Raw genomic sequence first — 24,706 nt, 5'->3', positions numbered from 1 at the left:
CTAGTCAAGGTTTAACTGGAACATTTTTCATGAATTAAGTTTGGAGCGCTTCAGAGACCTGGGTCATGATTTCCCTGCAAGGACTAGATGGTGGATCCTGAGTCTGGATCAGCAGAGAACTGGTGATCTAGATCATCAGGTGTTTCGTTTAAACAATGAAATAATGTAATGTTGGCATTTTACAGAGAAAACAAGAGCAGCCATCTTTGTTGTCAAAATTGCCTAACTTTTCCTCTACCTGAAATCTAAAAACCACAAATGTTATTTTAAACCTTCAGGACCTGGACAGTGAGCTGGAAAATCCTTTCTTCCAGGTTTTCCATGACCTTCAGTCTAAAGGAGAAGAAGTAGAAGTGACACGGTTGTTTTTGTAAAAATAGCCAACTTTATATTCTCAGAGTACTAAGACAGCTTTACAAACAGGATGATATGCACACAGCCTTCCTTCTCATCCAAACGCAGAGCGGTCCAACTGAAGCTCCGGCTCCATCAGAGAGCCGACGTAAAAGAAACAACAACAAAAAAGAAAAAAACACGGACAAACCGAAAAACAACAGAGGAAGCAGGGAAGCACACGCCGACCCCATCACATTCATCACATCAGAGAGCAGAGCCGTCTGATGGCTAACCATCATCATCATCATCATATTTTACATATTAACAGAGGAGGGAGGGGGGGTGATCCACGGAAAAGAATCGATCTTTTCCACTTCATGCAGGTGTAAAAGATGAAAAAATAATAAAGCTTTAATAAGCAAAAAAATGGATGAAACACAAAAATGTTTGTATAAAATAAGATGGGGACAAAAAGGAATCCGAGCACGGTGTGGGGTTAGGGTCCATTCTCATTTACATATAGACATTGATTTGGTCGACGTATAACTGAGTGCCGGGGCCCGTCCTCCGGCCCCTCGTTCTCTTTTCAAACACAGACGGGGGGGCTAATTATCAACAGGAGGTGTCCTGGCTCTCCGTCTCAGAGCCGTTCTTTTCACGCCGTTGTCGCTGCCGCTTCAGTCACACATCTCCTCAGGCAGCTCGTGGGGGTTAAGGATGCCGGGCACCGACATCTGGATCTTGTGTTTCTCCTCCTGGGCTTGGCGTAGCGCCGTCTCTCTCTCCTCCAGGAACAGGTCTGTCGTGTCCTCGCCAGCGAACTCCTGAAGGAAGCAAACAGATAGAGCAGTGTTACTCAACCCCACTCAACCAAAGAGATAAATTGTTGAAAAATACCTATGCAAGAGCCACAATCTAGGTGGTGAAGAGTGGCAAAACAGTTTGAAGTAGCAATAACAATAAGTTAAAGGTGGCAAAAATGGTCAAAAAGCAACAAAAATAGGTAAAACATGGGGAGGAAAGGGGTCAGAAAGAAGCAAAAATGGGTGAGAAGTGACAAAAAATGAGTTACAGGTAGCAAAAAATGGTCCAAAATTGGCAAAAAATGAGTCAAGAGTGACTAAAATGGGCAAAAAGCAGTCAAGAGTGGCAAAATGGGCAAAAAATAAAAAACAAGTAGTATTTAATGGCAAAAGGATGCTTAAATGGGTGAAAAGTGATGAAAAAATGGTGAAAAGGGGCAAAAATGGGATAAAAGTGGCAAAAAGAAGTGGCTAAAATGGGCAAAAACTAGGGAAAATGGTATTTAATGACAAAGGTTAATTAAGTGGGTGAAAATGAGGAGGAAAAAAATGAAAAAGGGCAAAAATGGGATAAAGTGGTGAAAAAAAAGGGTAAAACGTTGCAAAAAATGTGTCAAAAATGGGATGAAGTGGTATTTAATGGCAAAAGATAGCTTATATGGATAAAAAGTGGCAAAAATTGGTGAAAAGGGCAAAAAAGTTTCCCTTTTATAAGGTTTTCTGGGGGAATAATATTTCAAATTAAGACATAAAAGAGCCACACGTTGAGTATCACTGAGGTAGAGGATCAGTAGAGGGTCGTCAGAGCTCCGCCACAGTCTGAGCGGATGTTCCCCACAGAAACAGAGTGGAGCGATTAAACAGACACTACACCTTCTACAGTGTTCATTTTAGCAGCTACTTTAAATTTGGTCTTAGTGTGCAGATTTAAATGTGATTTAGTCTCAGCCTAAGGTTTTATTTTTAGCTCTGATGATTCATGCATTACCCTCTGGTGTCAGTGTTTGTCGAGGTGCATTCCTATCGGGTAAATTAAGTCTAATTATGGGTGCACGATAACTATCGGGCGATAACAGGAAATTATTACGTCATTCTTATCGCAACGTTACAATAACAAAATTAGTCTGACAGTCTCCTGATCAATCACTACTTTCATAGGCGTGTACCTGCCTGCTCTGTTTGGTGTGGTTTCATTCAGTCTGATCGACGTTATGAACAGAAGTTAGCCACAGACCACGGTGGACTTTACATTCTTAACCTATCTCTGATATGACTTATGTCAGTGCATATTTTTAATCTTTATGTCAAACATCAGCTTGCTTTAATTCTGGCTGAAGCAAAAAAAAAAAAACAAAAAAAAACAGACCCCCAAGGAAAACCAGGAGCTGCAGCATGAAAATACACGGTTAATTTTATTTCTAAACCTTCAACAAAACTAAAATGTTGAGCACATAGTGTAGCCCATCCTACTCATACTGCTAGCCAGTTTACATTAGATAACATGGGCTAAAGTGTTGTTTTATTTTTTACATTTTTATACTCTGTAGGACGCCGTCAATGATCAATTAACAAGTGATCCACTCTCCTGGCTGCCCAGTATGCATCAAGGTCTTGTCTTTAACCTGTACGTGTCTTTAGCTGATCAGAGGAAGAGGAAGAGGAAGAGGAACAGAGCGCTAATGATGTCCCTGATGTTCACTCTCAGCTGTTTTTAACCAGCGTGTCTCTCCTGGACGTTTTGTCTTAAAAAGCTTGTCAAACATAAAACCTGTGGTCCACAGTCAAGTTCCAAACCCTCTTTTCCTCAGGACAACCTGGGCTTAAAGAACGTGTGAGCAGCAGTAATGTCACTGGAGTTTAAGAAAAAAAAAAGTTATGGGACTATAAAGACAAAAAAAAGTTCTTGTGCTTTAGGGAATTTGAGTCATTATTTAAAGTGCAGAGACTCTGAGGGACACGTCACGGCCTCTCTGGGTCTCCCTCTCTCTTATAAGTCATTCAGCCTCTCTCCTCCAGTTTCTAAGTCGGTGCACATGCTCTGTTCAGGCAGAACAGCCTGCTTGGTTGTCCGGATGCATTCTGGGATACGAATAGACAAAATGACGGCAGGCTAACCTGCTAGCTGCAGGAACGATTGAAAACTGGATTATAAATGGATAAAAAACATCTAATATCTGAATAACTGGTGTGTATTCAATCTTTAAAGATCCCAGAAAGTTCCAGGCTCTCTTGAACACGTTCTGTAAAAGCTACGGAGGCATGGATAGCATCATTCTGACCCCTTGTCATCTGTTAAAAGTTTGCTGTATATGGGTGCGCAGGTGGTCGAGTGGCTTAAGGTACTACCCATGTACGCCGGCGGCCTGGGTTCGAATCCGGCCTGTGGCCCTTTACCGCATTCTCTTCCTGTTTCCGAGTCTATCCACCATCCTACCTCTATCAAATAAAAATCTTTAAAGAAAAAAGTCTGCTGTATTTGATGCTCTTTCGTACCTTCTTAATTGGGATAATTACAGACAGCTCTCCTCGCTCCGATCAGCTGTTGTAGTCCAACCACTGAATGGTGAGCGACACATTTCATACATAAAATGTGTTAGAGATGAAATATATGGCTAAATGGTACTGGTGTAAGATCAGTCAGCGGTAAAGAGAAGCTGTAGGAGGCAGAGCAGAAGTGCTGAGAGAGCAGAGGCACTCATGAGCGTTTGGATCATAGAGTTTTAGTTAAATCAAGCAGAATAAAGTTAACTTTCAAGATGAGATGAAATCAACTGAAAGAAAAGCACTACAGTGGCCCCCTACGTGTCAAAACTTTGAGGATAATCTCCTATGCACACTATTGTTCCAATCAGATCAAGCTGGTAAAAAAAAAAAAAAAAAAAAAAGCCTAAATCACAGAGGTGCTGATTTGCACAGGATTAGGACTACCTGTGGACTTCTGTCTGCTGAAATATTGTTGGTAATTTACCCTGGAGTTTTTACTCTGCAAATCACAGACACGGCTAAAAAACAGACATCCTGTGATTATCACAAACTAGCAGAGATCCACAGGTATTATTATTCCTGAGTGAATAGGGGAGAAGTCAGTAAAAAAGTCTGCACATTTTAGTCTCTACTTTTAGTCAAGGCATGAATTCTTTTTGATTTAAAATAGATAAAAATACTGACATACCTGCATCTAAACAGCAGAGAAAAAACAAGAAGTCTGAACGTCCAACAGCCCAGCACTCACATTTTAGTCTGGTTTGAGTCTCTTTGATGAAAACCAAACATACTCAAGAGTTTTTATTGTTAAAGGTCTATTTTTAGCTCGTTTGGTCCAGTCTTCCTCACAGAATAAAGAAAGACAATCAGAGTTTTAGTCGATGAACCAAGACCAGCAGAAAGCTCTGTCTGACCCACCAGCTCGTAGAAACGGTGTAAATCATAATGTTTTAATAACTCCACTCATGTCAGTTACAAGGTTCAGTTTTGCTCACCTTGATCTGGACCAGGAAGTCCCTCAGGTGCTCCTTGAAGGCCGGGATGTCCTGATTGAGACTGAACAGACCAGTGACAAACACCTTCACCTGGGCGCTGAGGAGAGAAGAGACAGTCTGAACCACAGGAATCAACCAGAACTTCCTGTTAGGACTGGAGACTTCCCCTAATCATGTTTTAAAATCCACAGTCTGGTGTTTAATGAGTCATAAAGAGCAGCGTTTAAAATGCTGGGAGCAAAAACATGTTTGATGACACGTAGACTGTGTGGAGGAGTCAGTCTGGATTTGGCATCCAGTGCTCTTACAGCGTTGAGGAGTGCATCACTGACCCCCACATTTAGCCCCCCACCCTGGCTTACAGACCCTCTGAAGCCCACTTACTCCTGCAGGTGTGGGAAGGCTGTCTTCAGCAGGTTGGCGATGTACTCCTGGACGTGGGCTTGGTTGTTGGCAGAGTTGGCGGCGTTCAGAGCGACGCTGACCTTCCCCTCCTCCACCAGGTTGAACATGTAGGCCAGGATGGTGGCGTGCATGGTCAGACCTGCAGATCAAAATTAGCTTTAATAACTGGGTTTAAAGACTCGTTTCTGTTCTCAAACATCTTCTCTACCACGGCTGAACGTCACCAGGTGCGTGAGCGTACCTGCAGTGTGGGAGGTGTCAGTGACCACGGAGAAGATGTGCTGCAGGATGTCACAGAAGTACGTCTGATAGAAGCTCTGTGCTGCTGATTCCTCTGCAGACACGTTCTGTAGGAGGGTGTAGAGGATCTGCAGACCTGCGGAGACATGAAAACAAACGTACTATAACAATCTCTGTACATGCTACACTTTCAGCTTTATACTAAGAAACATACTGACCCCCTGCACAGAGATTCAATGTTGGCAGGCCAGTTACAGAACAAAGAAATAAAGAAAATAAATACTAAGATTAAAACATAAAGCCTCAGACTTTGGCTCAGTCCAAACTTAACTCCTTTCCTTCTTAGCCCTACGCTTACGTTTGGGCCCCTTTGGGACTGAGCCGTCATTGGCCCAGCTGTTCTGTATTTGAGCTAACTTTCAGAGGCTGCACTGGTTCAGACCTGTGTCGGCCACGTTCCTCATGGTGTGCTTGAAGGCCCAGATGATAGAGTCCAGGATCAGTTTGAACTGGGCCGGAGCGATGGACAGGAAGGCTGGGAAGCACTGGGAGGTGGCAGCTTGTAGGAGGTAGAAGAAATGAGTTCTGTGCTCGGGGAATTCTTCAAAGTCCTGCAGACGAGGAGACAAAGATGAAGAGTTAAGCCATGTACGGTCTGTGTTTACTCTCCCTGAGGGGTGACAGACTCTGACCGACCTTGTTAATCATGTTCAAAGTGCACTCAAAGACGGCGTCAAAGATCTTGGGGATTTCTCCGGTGATGTGGGCACCAAGCTTGTTGACGATTGTTGCCATGGTGCTGAGGACCTCAGGCTCTCGAGCAGCAGGGACGTTCCTCTGGTAGTCGATGAGCACCGCCTCCAACAGGGGGGGCACAAAGTTCTCTCCCACCTGAACACAGGAGCATGTCGACAGACTTAGTGAGGTTTAGATTAAGTTATAGCAGAAAACTCTCTTAGTAACTCTACATGCTGATAGGAATGGACGGGGGCCAGTTAGCCACCAGCTAAGAGGCTAGCGGTGCCTTTTTAACAGCTTTTCTCCTTTGTTTGGTTCATAACATGCTATTAAAGAAAACACAGATAAACTGTTTATCTCCTGAGTCCCTGCATGGACATATGAAAACATTAAATTTTAATTTCTGAGGTCAGAATGTTTAAGATTAAAGTCCAGAATGTTCAGTGAAGTTAAAGTAATTAGCTTGAAATGTGGGGAGAATTCGCTGAGATTTTTGGGAAATGTGCATGGAAATTATAGGGAATGTTTTTGGATATTTGGGGGAATTTGCTTGGAAATGTTTTGAGTATTTTCATGGAAGCTTTGGGAGAATTTTGCTTTCAATTTTTAGGGGGGTATTTTCATGGGAGTTTGGGGATTTTTTGGGCTGTTTAGGACAATATTTAATTGGAAATATATTAAATAAATATTTTGTGGAATTTGATTAGAATTTGGTGGGGAGGGTCCTTTGACATTTTCTAGAATTTTCCAAAAAATTTGGGAAACATTCATAGCTTTTGTGAATTTGATTTGATTTTTGGGGGGGAATTTGCTCTAAAGTTTAAGGATATTTTCATGGAATTTTGGAAAACCTATTGGGATTTAATGAAGATGGGATTTTTTGGGGGGAGAGGGGTGTCACTTAAAAATTTTAATGGAAATTTCAAGGAATTTGTTTTGATTTTTGGGGAATTTGCTTGCAAATATTCAAGTATTTTCATGGAAGTTTTGGGGGAATTTTAATTTCAATTTTAGGGGGGTATTTTCATCGGAATTTGGGGATTTTTTTGGGACATTAGGGATAATTTTAATTTGGAAGTATTTCATATTTACATGTTGGGGAATTTGATTTGAATTTTGAAAGGGGGGGATTTGAAATTTTCTAGACTTTTCCTAAAAATTTGGGAAATATATTTTGGGAATTTGATTTGAATTTTGGGGGGAATTTGCTCTGAAATTTAAGGATATTTTCATGGAAATTTGGAAAACCTATTGGGATTTAATGAAGATGAGATTGTTTTTGTGGGGGGCCACTTAAAAACTTTCATGGTAATTTCAGGGAATTTATTTGGATTTTGGGGGGAACTTTCCCTCGTTTACACAGGATTTTGGTATTTGCATTTGCGCATTCTAGTTTATTTTAGGGGGAATTACTTTGAAATTCTGGGGAAATTTCTTGAAAATGTTCAGGAATTAACAAGGAATTTTTGGGCTAGTTTTTATTGGAATGTTTAGGCTGTATGATAAAGTTTCACAGAAACATTTGGAGAATATTTTAAGAAGTTTGGGGGAACTTTAACATGTTTCAGGAATTTAACAGAAATTTAAGGTTATTTCTTTGTGTGGATTCTGGAAATTAAATTTTCTGATCAATTCAGAACTCTCAGTGTAAATGTAATTGATGCTTGTGGTCCGTCATTAAAATGCGTCCCCCATCTCTCTCTCAGTGACTGACACCCTTTCAGAAGACCCTCTACACCTGCTCTAAAACTGATCCGGGTCTGGATTCTCTGCAGAAACAGGACCCTCAGGGGATCTGTGGTCTAAACTACTTCCTGTTCAAAGACCAGGCTGAGATTTTAAACTGATCTGCTCCTTCTGATCCCAAAGACGATGGAGGAACTAAAAATACATCCAAACAAAAGCTCAGCTCTCAGGAGGATAAGCATAGAAATGCTCCAGTATATTACTCCCTGTTAATGCGTTTAAATAGGGTAAAGGTCGTCCTATTGCATGTTTTAAGGTTATTATCAGACATTTTAAACGTTCTTCCGGAGTAAATAAAGTTGATCTCACCATCTGAGGGTCATTGGAGCGACTGACCCAGCCGGAGATCAGTTTCAGGGTCTCCCTCTTCACCGTCCTCATACTCCTGATCAAAGGTTGTTTGGTCACCATCTCACCTGCAAGAATCCAAAAACAAACAGAAATCCAGAGGTCATTAAAGGTCATCAGTAATCCCTTTTTAGATTCCTAATATCTAGACCCAGCAGTGTGAAGTAGCAGCGGTGTTTGATCAGTGATGTTTTGTTTAATATTCTCTTTTTCAGCTCCATATTTGTCTCCAGTAGCTCCTGATGAAAACGTCTGGACCTCTGGCTGCTAAATGCTCTGATTTGTTTCCTGGCTGATATGAAAATTATTGTTTTCACTGAGGAGTGTTATTGTTTAGCCTCTAACCCTGATTTCAAACCATCCTCAAATGTGGCTGGGACAGAATCTGCATTAAGAAAAACAAACAAAACTCCATGTGAAACTATTATCACTAATTTTAATCTTCCTTCAGTAATTCTCTCAGGTCTAAATGGGATGAAACAGATCTAATTCAAGACTCAGATCTTTCTCAAATTGTCTGATGAAGAGGAGTGAGCCTTGGAGTTCAAACTCTGACAGACGCTTAAACACGGAAGGCGTCATGGCAAGTTCTCTGTCCCCCTTTAAATCTTGATTTAAAACATCAAAACAGTCCTTTAAAGACTCAGTAACTACCTCATAACTCTTGTTTTAAGAGGGGATAACAGTTACTCTGTTTTTACAAACAGTTATCCCACAAATACACTCGAATTAATGATGAAGGTCTAACCGTTGGTCTGGACAGCTGAGGAGATGTTTTCACTCAGGCACTTGTAGACGTTGAGCATGTCCAGGTAGATCCGTCCGAGCTGCACCACAAAAGGATGGCCGACAGCTTTGCAGGCTCTGACGTTGGTCTTCAGGATGCTCCCTAGCTGACGAACCGTCTCTGCGTCCTTCAGGATGTCCACGTTCTGCAGCACAAAGTCCACGAGTTAGAAAAGAAGCAGGTTCAACTAAAGCAGGCTTAAAGATGGAAGTATCAGAGATCAGTCCTCACCTTGGTGGCCTGCTGGATGATGCTGTCCCACACCTGGTTTGGCAGCAGCATGTACTTCTCTATGAGGAGCTCTTGGACCGCCTGGTCCGTCTGAGCTCCGATCATGTAGCCAACAGCCTCGTAAAACGTGTGGACCTGCAGAGACCAGAGTTTTATTCACACCTTCACTGGGCACTCATAAGGCCATGTTTACATGTCGATTTTAGATGCTACAGCTTTTTCATGTTCTTTGCGACTGCCTCAGTTCTGTGGAGTCCAGAGAAAACATTTCATAAAACTTTAACATCTAACTCATCAGTGAGCCGAGACAGAAACGGACCTGCTGTGGCTGCAGGTCACAGATGATGGTGTTGATGTTGTTGAGGATCTCATCGATGAAGGGCATCACCTCGCCAACCTGAACCTGGACAAAATGACGGCGGCACTTCTGGGCGATCTTGATGAAGGTGTCACACGCCATGTCCTGGACTCCATCATGAGTCTCTGATGAGGAAGAACACAAAAGATCACATTCAGTAACAGAGAATAGGTGGTCTAAATATGACGCCCACCGGTTTGAGACGAGACTTAAATTTCGTTTGTCTCTCTGAATGGTCCACCCCAAACATTTTAAACACCTGGATAAAGATCCAGGTGATCTGATCTGTGTGGTTTTCTCACCGTGCATGAACTCAAACAGCTTGTTGACGACGGTCTTCAGAAACTTCCAGTGAGCTCGGAGGAAGCGAGGATACTGGCCCACGATGTACATGATGTTTGAGGCTATGATGGCCTTGTTGTCCTTCCCTCTTTTCTGCTCACACAGGCCCAGCAGGTCCTGAAAGGAGAACAAATGTACTTATTCTGTTACCTCCATGCAGGCCGGTACTGTTTAAATGTTCTAGTATGGTTCTGTGTCCCACCTTAATGACGGTGACCAGGAACCTCTTCTCGTCCTCCTCGTGCATCGCCCCGCTGATGGAGCCGATGGCCCAGCAGAGCATGTTCAGGTTCCTCCATGACCACTCGGTGCCGTTCACCTGGTTGTGGAGCTTCTCCGTCATGATGCGTTCAGTGTCAGCGTAGTCCAAATGGGTCAGATACACTGCAGACAGACGCAGACAGGTTCATTTGAAATGTTAGTGAATATTTTTACACTCCACCAGTCAGCTTAATTCCATCTCTAGCCTGTTTTATTTGCCATCCATTCACTGTGTCAAAAAAAAGAATTCTTCTTTAAAGGTCGACTGTAGCAGCAGCTTATCAAACACCCAGGATAAAACTCCTCATCTTTGTTTATATGACCTACAACACATGCAAATCTAATGAAAAACAACAGAAATGTTTAAGGAGGCATCAATAAAGAAACCTGGTTGGATTAATACACCCCCACAAAAACACATGCACATCTGTGGACTCACCCAGCGTCTCCCTCATGTTTTTATAAAGGTTGATGGCATCTGTGTCCTTCATGAACTCTCTGACCACCTCGCCCTGGTCGTTCTCCACCACCAGAACCTCCTCTGGTTTGGCCATCCGACTCACCATCAGCAGACGCACCTAAGAGAAGAAGAGGATGGTGGATTAGTCCTCATCAGCCTCTTCCTGAGACAACTACCCAAAAGACAAACCGATCGGCACTCGTCAAACCAAGCCAACTACCCAACCTTGATCATCTGAAGTAGGGGCGTACAGATGTCACGGTTCTATACGAGCAACGAAAAGGTCCCTTATGCAAAATTCTCACCGTCTTTGCACAACGAGTCTGTCATCACAAGAGATGTCCCCATTACTGAGGTGTTGGGTATCAGCCAATACCAAGTCCTGATCCGATACCAGTGAGAACTTTCTGGACCAGTGATACTCAACGTGTGGCTCTTCCGTGATGATTTGTGGCTCTTTTATGTCTTCATTTGAAATATTATTTCCCCAGAAAACCTTAAAAAGGGAAGCTCTGACCTCAGAAATGATCTATTGCTAGTCACATCAATGAGTTTGTTTCCTACACTTGTAAAGTTGGCTTTATAGTCAACTTTAAGTTTTTGTCTGTATATTTCCATTGCCTTTATTTGCAATTTTTTGCTTTTTTTCATTTTTTTTTGCCATTTTTAATCAGTTTTTATGGCTACAAGCCCATTTTTGCCACTTGTTTATGCCGCATTGTGCCCATTCATTTCCACTTTTTCCTGCTTTTTGCTATGTGCAATTTTTTTTACCCCTTTTTGTTTTTTTTTGCCACTTTTGCCAGTTTAAGCTGCTTTTTACCATTGACTGCCTCTTTATTCACGTTTTTGCCTCTCTTTGATGCTTTTTGCCCGTTTTAGTCTCTTTTCAATCATTTTTGCCATGTTTTTGCCGTTTTTTGACCATTTTTGCCACCTAACCCATTTTTTTGTCCTTTCTCACCAGTTTTTGCCACTTTCAGCAGCTCTGTGACCCTGAAGTTGTTTTTCTGCTGATTATTGAGTTTTACTGCTAAATATTACAATAACAATAATACAGGGGGCTGCTTTACAGGCTCTCTCTCTCTATTATGCTCTATTCAGGCAGCTCATGTGATTACAGTACAGCCTGCCATTGACTAACAGACCCTCACAAACAGTAAACAATATGACTGTTAGCATTCACACTAGCTTTAATAAATGATCATCATTGGATTAAAATTGATAAAAAAGACGTTCAGTATCAGGTTTACTGGTGTGGATTTAATCATTAAAGTTCCCAAAGGTCACATGAGTTCGAGGCTCTCTGAAAATGCTGCTGTAAGGATTCAAAGGCATCAATGAGACAGCACAACGGCTAGCTTCAGGAGGAAAAACAAGTGAGAGGCAATGATTTATGGTTCAAAAGTTATTTCACTTTTGATAAACTGAGTCACTTCCTGTCGTAAACGACGGCGCCGGTCTGGAAGACGTTTTAACGATCACATTCAGAGAAAAACTGTCACACATCCTCCAGTCTTTGCTGCTGCAGTGGCTCCTTTGGTTCTTCTTCTCTGCTCTAAAAACTGTAGCCCATGCATGCAATGCTTTCCAGCAGTGAAGAAGAATTGATTTCCAGTTTATAGCACTAACATGTAGCATGGCTAACTAAATAAAAATATAAAGTTGAACCAAACGGTATCGGATCGCTGCATAGACTCATGTTCTCGCTGATATTAATAGCTGCGTCGTGCACTCAGACCGTGAGGTGTGTGACCGTCCTACCTGTGAGAGCACTGGCAGGTAGAGGTGTCTGCGTGGGGGGACGTCTGACAGCAGAGGGGTGCTGGAGGTGGAGAAGGGACTCTCCCTGTAGAGCTCTGCTGCCAGGTGGTTCCAGTACTCCAGACAGATCTTAAAGATCTCCGTCTCCTCCACCTCTGACACCAGCAGCATGTAGTGCAGAGCCTGCAGAGGAAATTAAATAACAGGGTTTCATTTCTAGTCTACATATGAGGACCGAGCATGTAGTAAAACATTACAAAACTCTTCTCTAAGATCATTTGATAAGGTTCATGCACCCATCCGGCTGCATCATGAGCATTCCTGGAAATATACTCGCCTCTACACGATGCTTTAATAGATGGCAGTTTTTGTACCAGTTCCTGCTCCTGCAGCTACGTTTCCTGCTTGTTTGCATTGAAAAAAACATGGCAGCTACACCAAGCATATTCCACTGGAGTTGTACCTCCATTCTCCTCCAAACCTGGACGAAACTACCCTGGTGTTATAGTATAACAGGTGACCGTGTTAACTGGTGGCATTAAGGCAAATGCATTCAAAGATGAAAAAGCAGCCAATGCAACACGCTCAGTCAATGTCACCATCATTGATATTTGGACCCACATTTCTTAAAACTACTACTAAATACACGTGTGTTAGTCCTAGTGGTCTCAGGGTTTATCTTCTCTTAAACTGTGTGATTTCCAGTGGGGAACTCTGGTTTTAGTTGATTTCTGGTCGATGTTTTCTGTTTCTAAAACTCATCTTGAATAAGCTTCTGCACAGAGTCCCCGTCTTTGTCCTCCTCCAGCTTAAACATCTCCTTTAAGCTATAATTTCTGAATGAACTGTTTATAAAGTGGACTAACAACTGCTATAATCCATCCTCTCATCAAGCCTGAAGCAGAGGAGGAAATGACTCAAAGGAATGCCTGAGAATTAAAAATGTATTTACACAAGCTGACAGGCTATTTTTATAAGAGAAGGGCTGCGGTTACCTCCATGAGCGTCTCCCTCAGGTTGGGTCTCTTCTCGATAAGTTGGCCATGCTCTTTAAGGAACGTGCAGAGGAACAGGCTCAGGTTCTGGATGAAGTTCTGCTCGTCGTCCTTCCCGTTGGCGTAGGCTAGTCTGATGTTGGTGTTCAAAGGCAGCATCTGAGCAGACGAAACATCACAATCAGGACTGTTTATTTATTCCTAGGCTTTGTTTAAGGTTTAGTCTGAGAGACCTGAGCCATGAGACCACCCAGGATCAACATTCATCTACATCAAAGAAACCACACAGACCCCGTATGATCCTGTACATGCGTGACCTGAAATAAACCAGTCTCCTGCTGTTTAGATAGTCTACTCTGATTAGATGCTGGTGCATGCAAGTCATAATAATGTCACTTTAAACTTGGTGGCCTCCTGGTGAGTTTATAAACTCAAATTACTCAAAAATGCAGATATCTAGTGAGTTTTTTAGTTCAATATACATACAAGAAATACAAATATCTATCCAACAAGATGAACTTGTCTGATCATGCAGGGTTCCTTTAAAAGTGTTCATTTTCTGCACCTGTACTCGAGGCGCTTTCAGAGGAAAAGTCAGAAAGAGAGGAAAAACAGAAAAGATCTTAGGACCCTCATGCGTTCAGAGCTCTTCAGATGGGTTTTAGAAAAAATGTTTTTAATGATCACAGAGTTTCTGAAGGTTAAATCGTCACCTTGACTCTCCATAGTGAAAAAGCCTGTCCTCTCTACAGCATACCTGTTTGAGCTGGCACATGGTGAGGGTAAACAGGTTGACAAACTGCTCCTCGTACTGGTTGACGCTCACTCCGGCAATTTCTGTCAAACACTTCAGCGTCACGTTACGGAACATGGGAACGTTCAAGAACTAGAAGACACAAAGAGGACAAATTCAGAAGCTTATATTAGCAGGTCTTAGTGTCCTAAACATTTAAAATCTGAGGAATAAATGGGCCTTGTTTATTTTGTTTTTCTGGGGATTCATTATATCCTATAGAAGATCTGTAAACTTTATCCTTTTTAGTCTTTTTTTAAAGAAGGTATTTAAATGTCAGGGCTGATTTTAAAGACATGTTATTACATATTCTGTCCAGCAGAGGGCGCTCCATCCTACTTCTCTCCAGTTAAAATCAGCACTATCTGCAGCACAGCCAAGCTGAGACACCAGGGGTGAACTAGAATGACTGGTGTGTTCTGTGCTAAGAGGCCTGAGTTCTGTGATAACTTTAGATCAGCTAAAGGTGAAAGGTCATTCTGATTCAGTCTGAAGTTTAAAAACTGTGGTGAAAGTTTTACACGTACTGGATGATGATAAGCCGGTTTACCTTGTAGACCAGAGTGCTGATGAGCTTGGTCTCAAAGATGTAGCCTAAAGGAATCCAATTTAAGAAGCGGAGGAGAGTCTCCAAAGTGGCATGAACCAGCGGGGCATTCTGGGAATTTTCCTGAGCATTAGAAAGAAAGTAAATTACTGTGAGAATAACTGGTATTTAAAATCAGTGATAAATGGAATTTTAAAAACGGTCTTACCATCACAAACTGGCACAGCTGGAATATTTGGGAGAACTCGTTGCACATGCTGAAAAAAATGAAGAAGAACAAAGATGATAGGAGTCATGTCACAGCTGGTGGAAGTATGAAATATATCCAGGAGAATTCAACACTGATCTGCTGTTGACATGAAAGATGGTTTGGGGTATTCAGATAGAAAATGACAGCACTTTATTCCATGTGTCCTCCTCTTATTCCAACAACAGCTGGCTCTCTTGGTAACCATGCATGTTCATAAGAATGAACAGGAGCCAATTAGCCATGAGCTATTAGACAAGTGATGCCTCTTTAACAGCTTTTCTCCCTCATGTTCTCATAAACATGCTTCCTTTCAAACACATACAGATATACAGTTAAGACCAATGTTACTCTACGTGTGGCTCTTTTATCTATTAATTAGAAATATTATTCCCCCAGAAAACCTTAGAAAAGGAACGTTGACCTCAGAAATTATCCTTTGCCGAGTCACATTAATCAGTTTGTTTACCAGGCTTGTACAGTAGACTTTATTTGGCCACTTTTAATCAATTTTTGCTGCTTTTAGCCCAGTTTTGCCACTTTTGTCCTGCTTCTTGCTATTTTCTCTCAGTTTTTTTGCCATTTTCTGCAACTTTTCACCCATAAAAGGTGCCTTTTGCCATTAAATGCCATGTTTTTTCCAAGTTTTGCTACCTTTACACAGATTTTTGCCTATTTTTGCCATCTTTATGTTGTTTTCTTGCCAGTTTAAGTCATTTTTACTTGTTTTTTTGCTACATTTTGCCGCCTTTGACCATTTTTGCCCCCGTGACTCATTTATTTTTGTCACTTCTCCCCCATTTTTGCCAGTTTCTGCCCGTTTTTCCTACCTTTTCACCCCTTTTCACCCATTTATGCTGCTTCCAGATAATTTTAGCCACTTCTTTTTGCCACTTTTGTCCTAATTTTTGCTACTTTCCACCTTTTTGGCCATTTTCTGCAACTTTTCGCCCATACAAGCTGCCATTTGCCATTAAATGCTACGTTTTTTTTCAATTTTTGCCACCTTTTTACAGCTTTTTGCCCATTTTTGCCACCTTAATGCTGCTTTTAGCCTGTTTTAGTTACTTTTCCTCCCCATTTTGCCACCTTTTCTTATTTTTACTGCCAGTTTAACCTTTTGTGCCACTTTTCACCACATAGATTGTCGCTCTTGTAAAGGTATTTTTCAACTACTTGGCTCTCTGGTTGAGTAACAGTGGTTTAGACAATAAACCTAGTAGTACTGGGGGGTAGACTGACCTGCATGAAAAAGGCAAGGATGGAATGTTTTATAAGCGTTAAAGGATGAACTCATTCTAAAGTCTATTGAATGATTTAAAGGATGACATCATCAAAGAGGACAGAATGTTGGTGAAGCTGTGGATGTTGGGGGCCTATTCCCCAAATAGTAGATCACAGACGGCAACCACCCACTTTTCCAAAAGTACTGTAAACACAAGGGAAACCCTGTTGGTACATATGCACTCTAATAATGACATTAAAATGACAACTCAGTTCAAGGAATCAAGTTACAAGTAGGGCCAGGCAATTAATCGCAAATTAGATTAACTTGCAATATGGACTGCTGCAATTTTCAAATCACAGAAGGTGCTATTTTTCTTTAACCTGAAACTTGCACAAAAATACCAATTTAAAACTTTTTTCCCAGCAGAGATCTTATGCATTACATATCATGCAACCATTCAAGTGACATTTCTTAAGAATAGTCTACAATAGTTCTTACTCTCTTCATTTTTGTAGGTTTTTCTTATTGAATATGAGAATGAAATAAAAATGATCACTCCCTTCAATACAAGGGTTCATGTCTGATTTGCAATACCAGTCAAAATCACCACAATTAGATATTTTTTTCAAACATGTTTAGCCTTTTCAACTAATATTGTGTTGGTTAGAATATAGAATGATTAATTGCTTGTGTTTGTTGGAAAATACATAAGATGAGGAACTTCAGGAATAACTGCATATCGAATCGCAATAGTGGGGAAAAAAAAAATTACAGATTATTTTCCCAAATGGTTCAGCCCTAGTTACAAGGGATGTATGGTTCATGTATGAGCTAGTTCTAGCTGGTATAAAGCCAAAATGGTACCAAACAAAGAGCCATTTGGGAGCTAAAAGATCAGCCTTTGGTACTAAGCTGAGTTAATCCAGGTTTCTTAAAGGAGCTGCAATTCAAATCAACCTGAGAAAGGCTGGATGGACATAAACAGAGCCACGCTTTTAGTTTACAGCAGATCATGACGGGGCGGTCTTTACTGTGAGCCAGTATGCAGTCTGAGCTATCAGGTATCACGCTGTTTCCAGTTCACACTGAGGTACGTCCAAACCATTAAAGACCACATGTTGGGATCAGATATTAATCCCTGTTAAAGGATCTGATTCCATGGCATGAAATGCTACAAGAACAAGTTCTCTTTAGGTCAAATCGTCGCATATTTAAATGATGTAGGAGAGCAACAAGGCTCATGTTTAGTTTTATTGGGATGACAGCTCTGGAAAATGTGCCTGGTATTTTATTCTTAATTCTGTTCTGCAGCACCAACTCGCTCTTATTTCAGTTCTTGTTTGTTGGATATAAAGTAAAAAAAAGGCTTACCTGTCTTTGAGGTGCTTTGCTTTGACCTGGGTCATCTGTCCACTGGAGAAGTCGAAGACCTCCTCACTGAGCAGTTTGAGGATGATCATGTTGTTCTGGCAGAGGCTCTCGCTTGTCCGACTCGCTCCTACGATGTCGCTGATGAAAGTGGGCCAGTGTTTGGGCCACTCCTGCTTCAGGATCTGGAACGATACAGAGTCAGAGACGGCGTGATCCACCGGCCTCATCAAATCCTGTAACTGTTTCAATAAAACAATGCTGAATCTGATTTACCTGTACGAGGATCATGTTGAGCTTGGAAATGTACACTCCCTCTTTCTGCAGATGAACATGGAAAAAGAGAGGTAAGTCTCACAAAGTTTATTTACAGGGCTCTGAATCACAAGCAGGAATAACTCACCTCCATGTTTGTAGGATCAGACGAAGTCTTAATGATCAGACCAACAACATATTTCTTGATGCCTGAAAATTGATGAAAGCGTTAAAATAAAACAAGCAGCCCATTTCAGACCAAAAGAATCATAAAAAGCTGTACATGTGAACCAACCTTCACACTGATTCCTAGGGAGAATCTTCCAGCGTGTTTTGATGACTGTCTCCAGGATCTGAAGAGCGTAATACTGAGAGAGGAAGAGGACGCATTAGAGAGCTTAAAACAGTGCAGATGCATTCATTCAGTAATCAGTTATGTCATACAGAGCTGTGAATGATCGCCCTTCCTGGTTTCTTTTTTTCATATTTGTCAAACTTAAATGTTCTAGATCATCAAACTAACATTAATATCAATCAGAGATAACCTGAGTAACTACTAAAGTCAGAGTTTAAATGATGATTTCATTACTCAGGGTAAATCCATCCAAACCTACCTGGTCCTCTGTGAAACAGTCATCCCTCCCTAACCCTAATAACTGGATGTTCCATCCTTGGTTTCTGTGATAACTATCAGTGAGTCTTTCCCATCACTGTGGAGGAATGTTGTCCCACTCTTCTCTGCAGAATAGTTTTAACTCAGCCTCACTGGAGGGTTTTACAGCATGAACTGCCAGTTTAAGGTCATGCCACAGCATCTCAGTCTGATCTAAGTCTAGACTTTGACCAGACCACTCCAGAACCTTCATCTAGTATTTAGTCCATTCAGAGGTGGACTTGCTGGTGTGTTTGGGATCATTGTCCTGCTCCAGAACCAAAGTGGTCTTGATCTTGAGGTCCTGAACTGATGGTCGGACATTCTCCTTCAGGATTTTCTGCTAGAGAGCAGAATTCATGGTTCTAGTGGTCCAGACCATCACACTGCCACCACCACGTTTGACTGTTGGTCTGATGTTCTTCTGATGAAATGCTGGGTTAGTTTGACTCCAGATGGAACGAGATGCACACCTTCCAGACAGTTCCTCTTCTGAGTGGTCAGTCCTCAGAATATTTTCCCAGAAGTCTTGGGGATCATCAGGATGTTTTTAGTCAAATCTGAGATGAGTCTCTGTGTTCTTTTTGATCAGCAGTGGTTTTTGCCTTGGAACTCTCCCATGATGCCATTGTTGCCCAGTCTCTTTCTGATTGTTGAATCATGAACTCTGACCTTAACTGAGTCAGTGAGGCCCTGCAGGTCTTCAGATGTGGTTCTGGGTTCTTTTGGGACCTCCTGGATGAGTCGTCCATGTCCTCTTGGAGTCATGTTGGTAGGCTGACCTCTCCTGGGAAGGTTCGCCACTGTAATGTCTCTGTAACCTTTTCAGACTGATAGATGTCAGTGACTTTGTTTCTCATCTGTTCTTGAATTTCTTTAGATGGCTCCATGATGTGTTGGAGATCTTTTAGCCTACTTCACTGTCAGACTGGTTCTAGTTAAGGGATTCATTCATCCAGCAGGTCTGGCAGTAATCAGGTCTGGGTGTGGAGAGTCAAACTGAACTCAGCTTTAAAAAAAATGTGGTTAATCAGTTAATTTAGGATTTAACAAGGGGGGGCCAATGACTTTCTCACAAAGGGCCAGGTAGGTGTGGATGAAATAGAATCACCATTTAAAAACAAACTTTTGTGTTTACTCAGGTTATTGTTGTCTAATATCAAAATTAGTTTGACGATCTGAAACATTTAATGGTGATATGTATGCAAAAAATAAGAAATCAGGAAGGGACCAAATATTTTTTCAGAGTTGTAGATGTGCTGCAGCGCTCACACACTGAACATGACTAATTCTGCAGGCCAGCTCTGATTTAATCACAGTAAACTTCCATTATCTGGAGGAAAATCCTGTAAATACAGAGACTCTAGACCGCAGTGAGAGCTCAGACCTCACTGCCTTAAAAGCCTCCGTCTGATGTGGATAAACATCAGCTCACATTATTAAACGGACGCTGAGACATGCCACCGAGCATCTGATTTAAATTCTGATCTTTTTCCTGCTACAACACCAGCATGAGTCAGGTTGGTACCTACTTTAGTTTTCATGTTCTGGGAGAACTCCAGGATGGTGTCGACCCTCGTCCAGGCATCTGGATGGTCCTTCAGGTTGGTGAGAACTTCTTGGGCCACTCGTTGCTGCAAAAGAGAAAAAGCACTCCAGTTATAGGACTTTAATCTTTGAGTTTTAGGCATTAACATCAGGCTTTTTTCCTTTATTAACATCTCATATTAAGTCAGAAGCCAACCAATCAACTGCACCGAGAGGCTTAGCAACCAATCATGTCTCACTTGCTCTTTATCCCATGTTTGGTCCTTACTATGCAGACGTTTTTGTTCGTCTTGCATGAGTTCTCTGTCGGTCTACGGATGGATTTTAGCAACTCAGTAAATCTGGTAAGACCATGTTTTCATTTACTGTGTATGAATAATGGATATGATTGCACACCATCCCTTAATAAATGATTAACTGAACAAAAAGTCTTCATTTTCAGGAAGCACCAATGCATAAGAAGATCATCAGTATTGGGCAGTTTCAGATTTATTTCGTGTCAGCATCAGCTGAGAGACTGAGAAATAGGCTTAACACTTAAGAAAAAGTTGAAAATCTGTGGATTTTCAGAAAACTAAGGTTTTACAAGACTGTTTTCAGACAATACATAGGTTTTAGTATTTTTAAGACAGCATTAGGTCTACTACACAAAGATCCCCAAATCATTTCTGTCAACACAACACATGACAGAAAGAAAGATCTCTTCCTTTTAAGTTAAAATGGCCTTCCCTTAAACCCTACCATGTGCAAGTCCACCAGGACATATTCTTACATTTTGACATACCGTAGTGCAATTTTTGGGAGTATTTTTTTTGCTTTACATTTATATAACCCTTATATCCCAAGTTTTAATAACATGTATTGATTTATGTCTTAACTACTACAATAAATGGCTTACACGTGCAATAAACCTAAAAAATGTAGAAAATTGTTTTTGTGTTTTTCTCATATATTTCAAAATACAGAAACTGCACAGCTGTATCCCTCCAATTTGTAAATGTGAAAAAAGTTGCAAAATATCTTTTGGAACCAAAGGAAATTTATTTGGAGTCTGTTCATAACTTGCTTTTTGAGATATAGTTAATTTTGTAACCTGTAAAAAACCGAGCCAGATGAGTTGTTGGACTCTTCATCTGATGCTGTATTTAGTTCGAAAGCTTCACGCCAGCAGTAAAACCGTTTGGAGCGACCAGGTTTTTGCGAATCCATAACTACATATGTGTGGAACTGTGTCAAAGGTGTGTGATGGATGTCTGGTGTGTGTTTTTGTAACAAAGTAGGGGTGAAATGAGAGCGAGGCAGAGTATGTGTGCAGGGTAAATTCTTCGGTGTATTCCGCGGAAAAAACTACAACTCCAAGGAAAACTGCCATTTCCTGTTGTTGAGTGGGGCGCTATCGGGTAGGGACACATAAGAACCATGTGACCTGTCATGCCCACAACGTGACGATGTTTATTTCGACATAGAAGTGCTGCAAATACCCGTAGCCTTGTTTATAAAGATTTTTTTATGTGTGCTTTATTGTGTATTTTTACAAACCCATCACTGCAACAAAAAAGCGCTCTGAAACATGATGAATGTGTGAAATGTTAGTGTAACTCCCCAGATTTTATATGCAAAAAGAATGATCAATCAATCCATCTTATCCAGTTTCAAACCGCCAATCAAAAATGAATATGCTAATCGCAGCACCGGCGCTACGCTGGGTTCTATGTGGATAAATCTTTCTTGATGTCAGCTGGCAGCTCTTATGATATTTGTACATAATCTGTAGAACACTCAAACCATGAGGAGCTCAACGGCGACACTTGAGGTGGACGCCCACAGTGAAAAAGAGCCACACTAACCTGGGATCCTATGTCGTGGTACATGGAGTTGACAACATTGTCCAACAGGTTGATGTCAAGTTTCTGACTGAAGTCCAGCAGCTGTCTGGCTGGGTGATCGGCCAACATCGTCATTTCTGCTGGCATAGAGCTTCTGAGGGGAGGGGGAGAGAAATTATTTATACATCAGCCATGGCAGCATGGATATGCTTTAAAAAACAAACAATGTGCAGCCACATATCAGAGTTTAGTCTGTCATACTTATTCAGAATTCCAAAATCAAAGTCAGAAGTCTGCCTTTTTTTCTCAGTAGCCCTCATCCTCTTCAATTTTGTATTTAAATTCTTAGTATTATTCCTGACATGATTTTTATTTTAAGTGTTTGAGAAAAGCTGAATCTTAATTGCGCATGCATAACATAAACAGCTCTGTTTAATACAGCTGGACATTTACAGGTGCATCTCAAAAAATGAGAATATCACAAAAAAGTTAAATATTTTCTGTCACTCTTTTCTGAAAGTGAAACCCATATATTATATAGACTCATTACACATAAAGTGAAATATTTCAAGCCTTTTTTTTCTTGAAATGTTGATGATTATGGCTTACAGATAATGAAAACCCAAAATTCAGTGTCTCAAAAAATTAGAATATTACATAAGATCAATTAAAAAAAAGGAGTCCTCCAGACTCTGGGACCTAGAAGAGTGGAGAGGATCAGAATCCACGTTGCTTGAAGTCCAGTGTGAAGTTTCCACAGTCAGTGATGATTTGGGCTGCCATGGCATCTGCTGGTGTTGGTCCACTGTGTTTTCTGAAGTCCACAGTCAACGCAGCCATCTACCAGGACATTTTAGAGACCTTCATGGTTCCTTCTGCTGACAAGCACCATGGAGATGCTGATTTCATTTTCCAGCAGGACTTGGCACCTGCCCACACTGCCAGAGGTACCAAAAGCTGCTTCAATGACCATGGTGTTACTGTACTTGATTCTGACCTGAACCCCATAGAGAATCTATGGAAGATGAAAGACACCAGACCCAACAATGCAGATGACCTGAAGGCCGCTATCAAAGCAACCTGGGCTTCCATTACACCTGAGCAGTGCCACAGGCTGATCGCCTCCATGCCACGCCGCATTGATGCAGTAATTCATGCAAAAGGAGGCCCAACCAAGTATTGAGGGCATAGAAATGAACATACTTTTCAGAAGCCTGACATTTCTGTTTAAAATATCCTTTTTTTTTATTGATCTTATGTAATATTCTGATTTTTTGAGACACTGAATTTTGGGTTTTCATTATCTGTAAGCCATAATCATCAACATCTCAAGAAAAAAAGGCTTGAAATATTTCACTATGTGTAATGAGTTTATATAATATATGGGTGTCACTCTCGGAAAAGAGTGACAGAAAACATTGAACTTTCTTGTGATTTTCTCATTTCTTGAGATGCACCTGTAAATGTCCAGCTGCATTAAACAGAGCTGTCAGTGCAACTGCAGATATTATACATGTAAAAGTGAATGTAAAGCGCACAGAAGTTTTAGTATCAGATTAAGTACCATGAGCTATCAGCATAATAGAAAGAACCATGGTAAAACACGCTTGTCAATGCAGAATATGCAAACATAGCACAAACGTTTCATTTTATTTAAATCATGCCCTTAAATAACAAACAACAAGCAGAACTACGCCCCCTGCTGGTCAGATCAGAGCTGAATTACCCTAAATCAGACTGTTAGCTCTGAACCCGTCCACGGAGAGTAGTTTAATGTCCAAACATTTACTGAAACCAGTTCTTAGAGTGAGTGAAGGTGACATATTTACAGACATGTATACCTCCACTAACCGTTAGCCCACCACAATGATAAAAAACGCATTACTCTCCACGCTAACGGATGCTAACGTTAGCCTCGCTGGGTGAGTTCCGTTACCGTTGCTCAGTTTAACTTACCTGGTGCGTTCGTCCACTCGTCGGTAACAGGTAAAGGTCAGCTCCTGGTTAGAGCTTTAGAACAGGGATTTCAATCTCCTAGACGCGTTCACAGCAGCAGAGCAGTGTTATCTCATGGCACACGGTAAAACTGCTGCTAGCCGCTGGGAGCTAAAGGCTAATGTTAGCTTCAGTCTGACACTCAAACACGGTTCCGTTTATAACTGATCGATTCTTATTTATGATAAGCTGCCCGAAGCTTTAAACAGCCTGTTGTTTCCTGCCTCAGCCCAGTTTTAAATCTGTCTCTAGCTATCAGTGATCACAGCCGACTCCCACCACACTAGCAGCAGGTTAGCATGCTAATAGAAAGTCAATGCTGGTTCTAATGTAAGCTAAGCTAACAGCACAGCCTCACGGAGTCACTTTAAGGCGCTATCCCGGCTCATAATAACGGAGTCAAAGTCTCGTTTTTATTTCTGGTTCTATTCGGATTCACTGGTGGAGAGCAGAGATGTTTTAGTGCGTGCAAGTGTGCTCTTCCTCTAAGCTCATGCTTCCAACCACGGACCGGTTGAAACCGGTTGAGACCGGGATATTCATTCTCGGTGTTTCGGCCCGTCGCGCGCCGCGTAAAATTTGGACTATGTACCCGCCCACTGAGAGTCTGATTCGGTGTATTGGCGCTGACGTCATCTAGCGTCATAGGCTGTGCCATAGGCTGGGTACAGCTGTCAATCTGTCTCATCTCCCTCCCTCTGGTTATGTGGAGCAGTGGTTGTCAAACTCTTAACCCAAGGCAATGTTAATTTCATCAACTAAAATAGTTTTCAAAACATTTTTTCTATGAGAAAGACTAGAGGAAGACTAGCTTTGGTGATAAGACTCTGATGAAAAATCAGTTTAGTTGTTGTCAAGCTGCCCTAAATTAACAGCATTGGTAATTACTAAAATCATTTTTCATGTTTCTGCAATGGTTAATACACCAATATGTAGAAGCTCTTTAACCCAAAT

General features: G+C 41.4%; 1 protein-coding gene across 1 annotated transcript; it reads right to left on the bottom strand.

The window, feature by feature from the left end:
- Positions 1–371: 371 nt before the first annotated feature.
- xpo1a (exportin 1 (CRM1 homolog, yeast) a) lies at positions 372–24,332 on the bottom strand. The gene is made up of 25 exons (XM_041785776.1): positions 23,714–24,332; positions 21,779–21,911; positions 19,916–20,017; positions 18,027–18,099; positions 17,880–17,941; positions 17,753–17,797; positions 17,480–17,661; positions 14,842–14,890; positions 14,637–14,756; positions 14,051–14,179; positions 13,294–13,452; positions 12,299–12,481; positions 10,514–10,652; positions 10,016–10,197; positions 9,774–9,930; positions 9,433–9,596; positions 9,114–9,248; positions 8,844–9,027; positions 8,057–8,163; positions 5,960–6,154; positions 5,706–5,874; positions 5,265–5,399; positions 5,003–5,162; positions 4,619–4,715; positions 372–1,160 (listed from the first exon to the last, which is right to left on the bottom strand). The coding sequence occupies exons 2-25, from the start codon at positions 21,902–21,904 to the stop codon at positions 1,014–1,016; spliced, it is 3,201 nt and encodes a 1,066-aa protein (XP_041641710.1). The 5' UTR covers positions 21,905–21,911; positions 23,714–24,332; the 3' UTR covers positions 372–1,013.
- Positions 24,333–24,706: the final 374 nt, after the last annotated feature.

The sequence above is a fragment of the Cheilinus undulatus genome, linkage group 4 (assembly GCF_018320785.1).
Source record: "Cheilinus undulatus linkage group 4, ASM1832078v1, whole genome shotgun sequence".
NCBI classification, from domain to species: domain Eukaryota; kingdom Metazoa; phylum Chordata; class Actinopteri; order Labriformes; family Labridae; genus Cheilinus; species Cheilinus undulatus.
The sequence above is the reverse complement of the archived record's forward strand: the minus strand, read 5'-3'. Positions and strand labels throughout refer to the sequence as shown.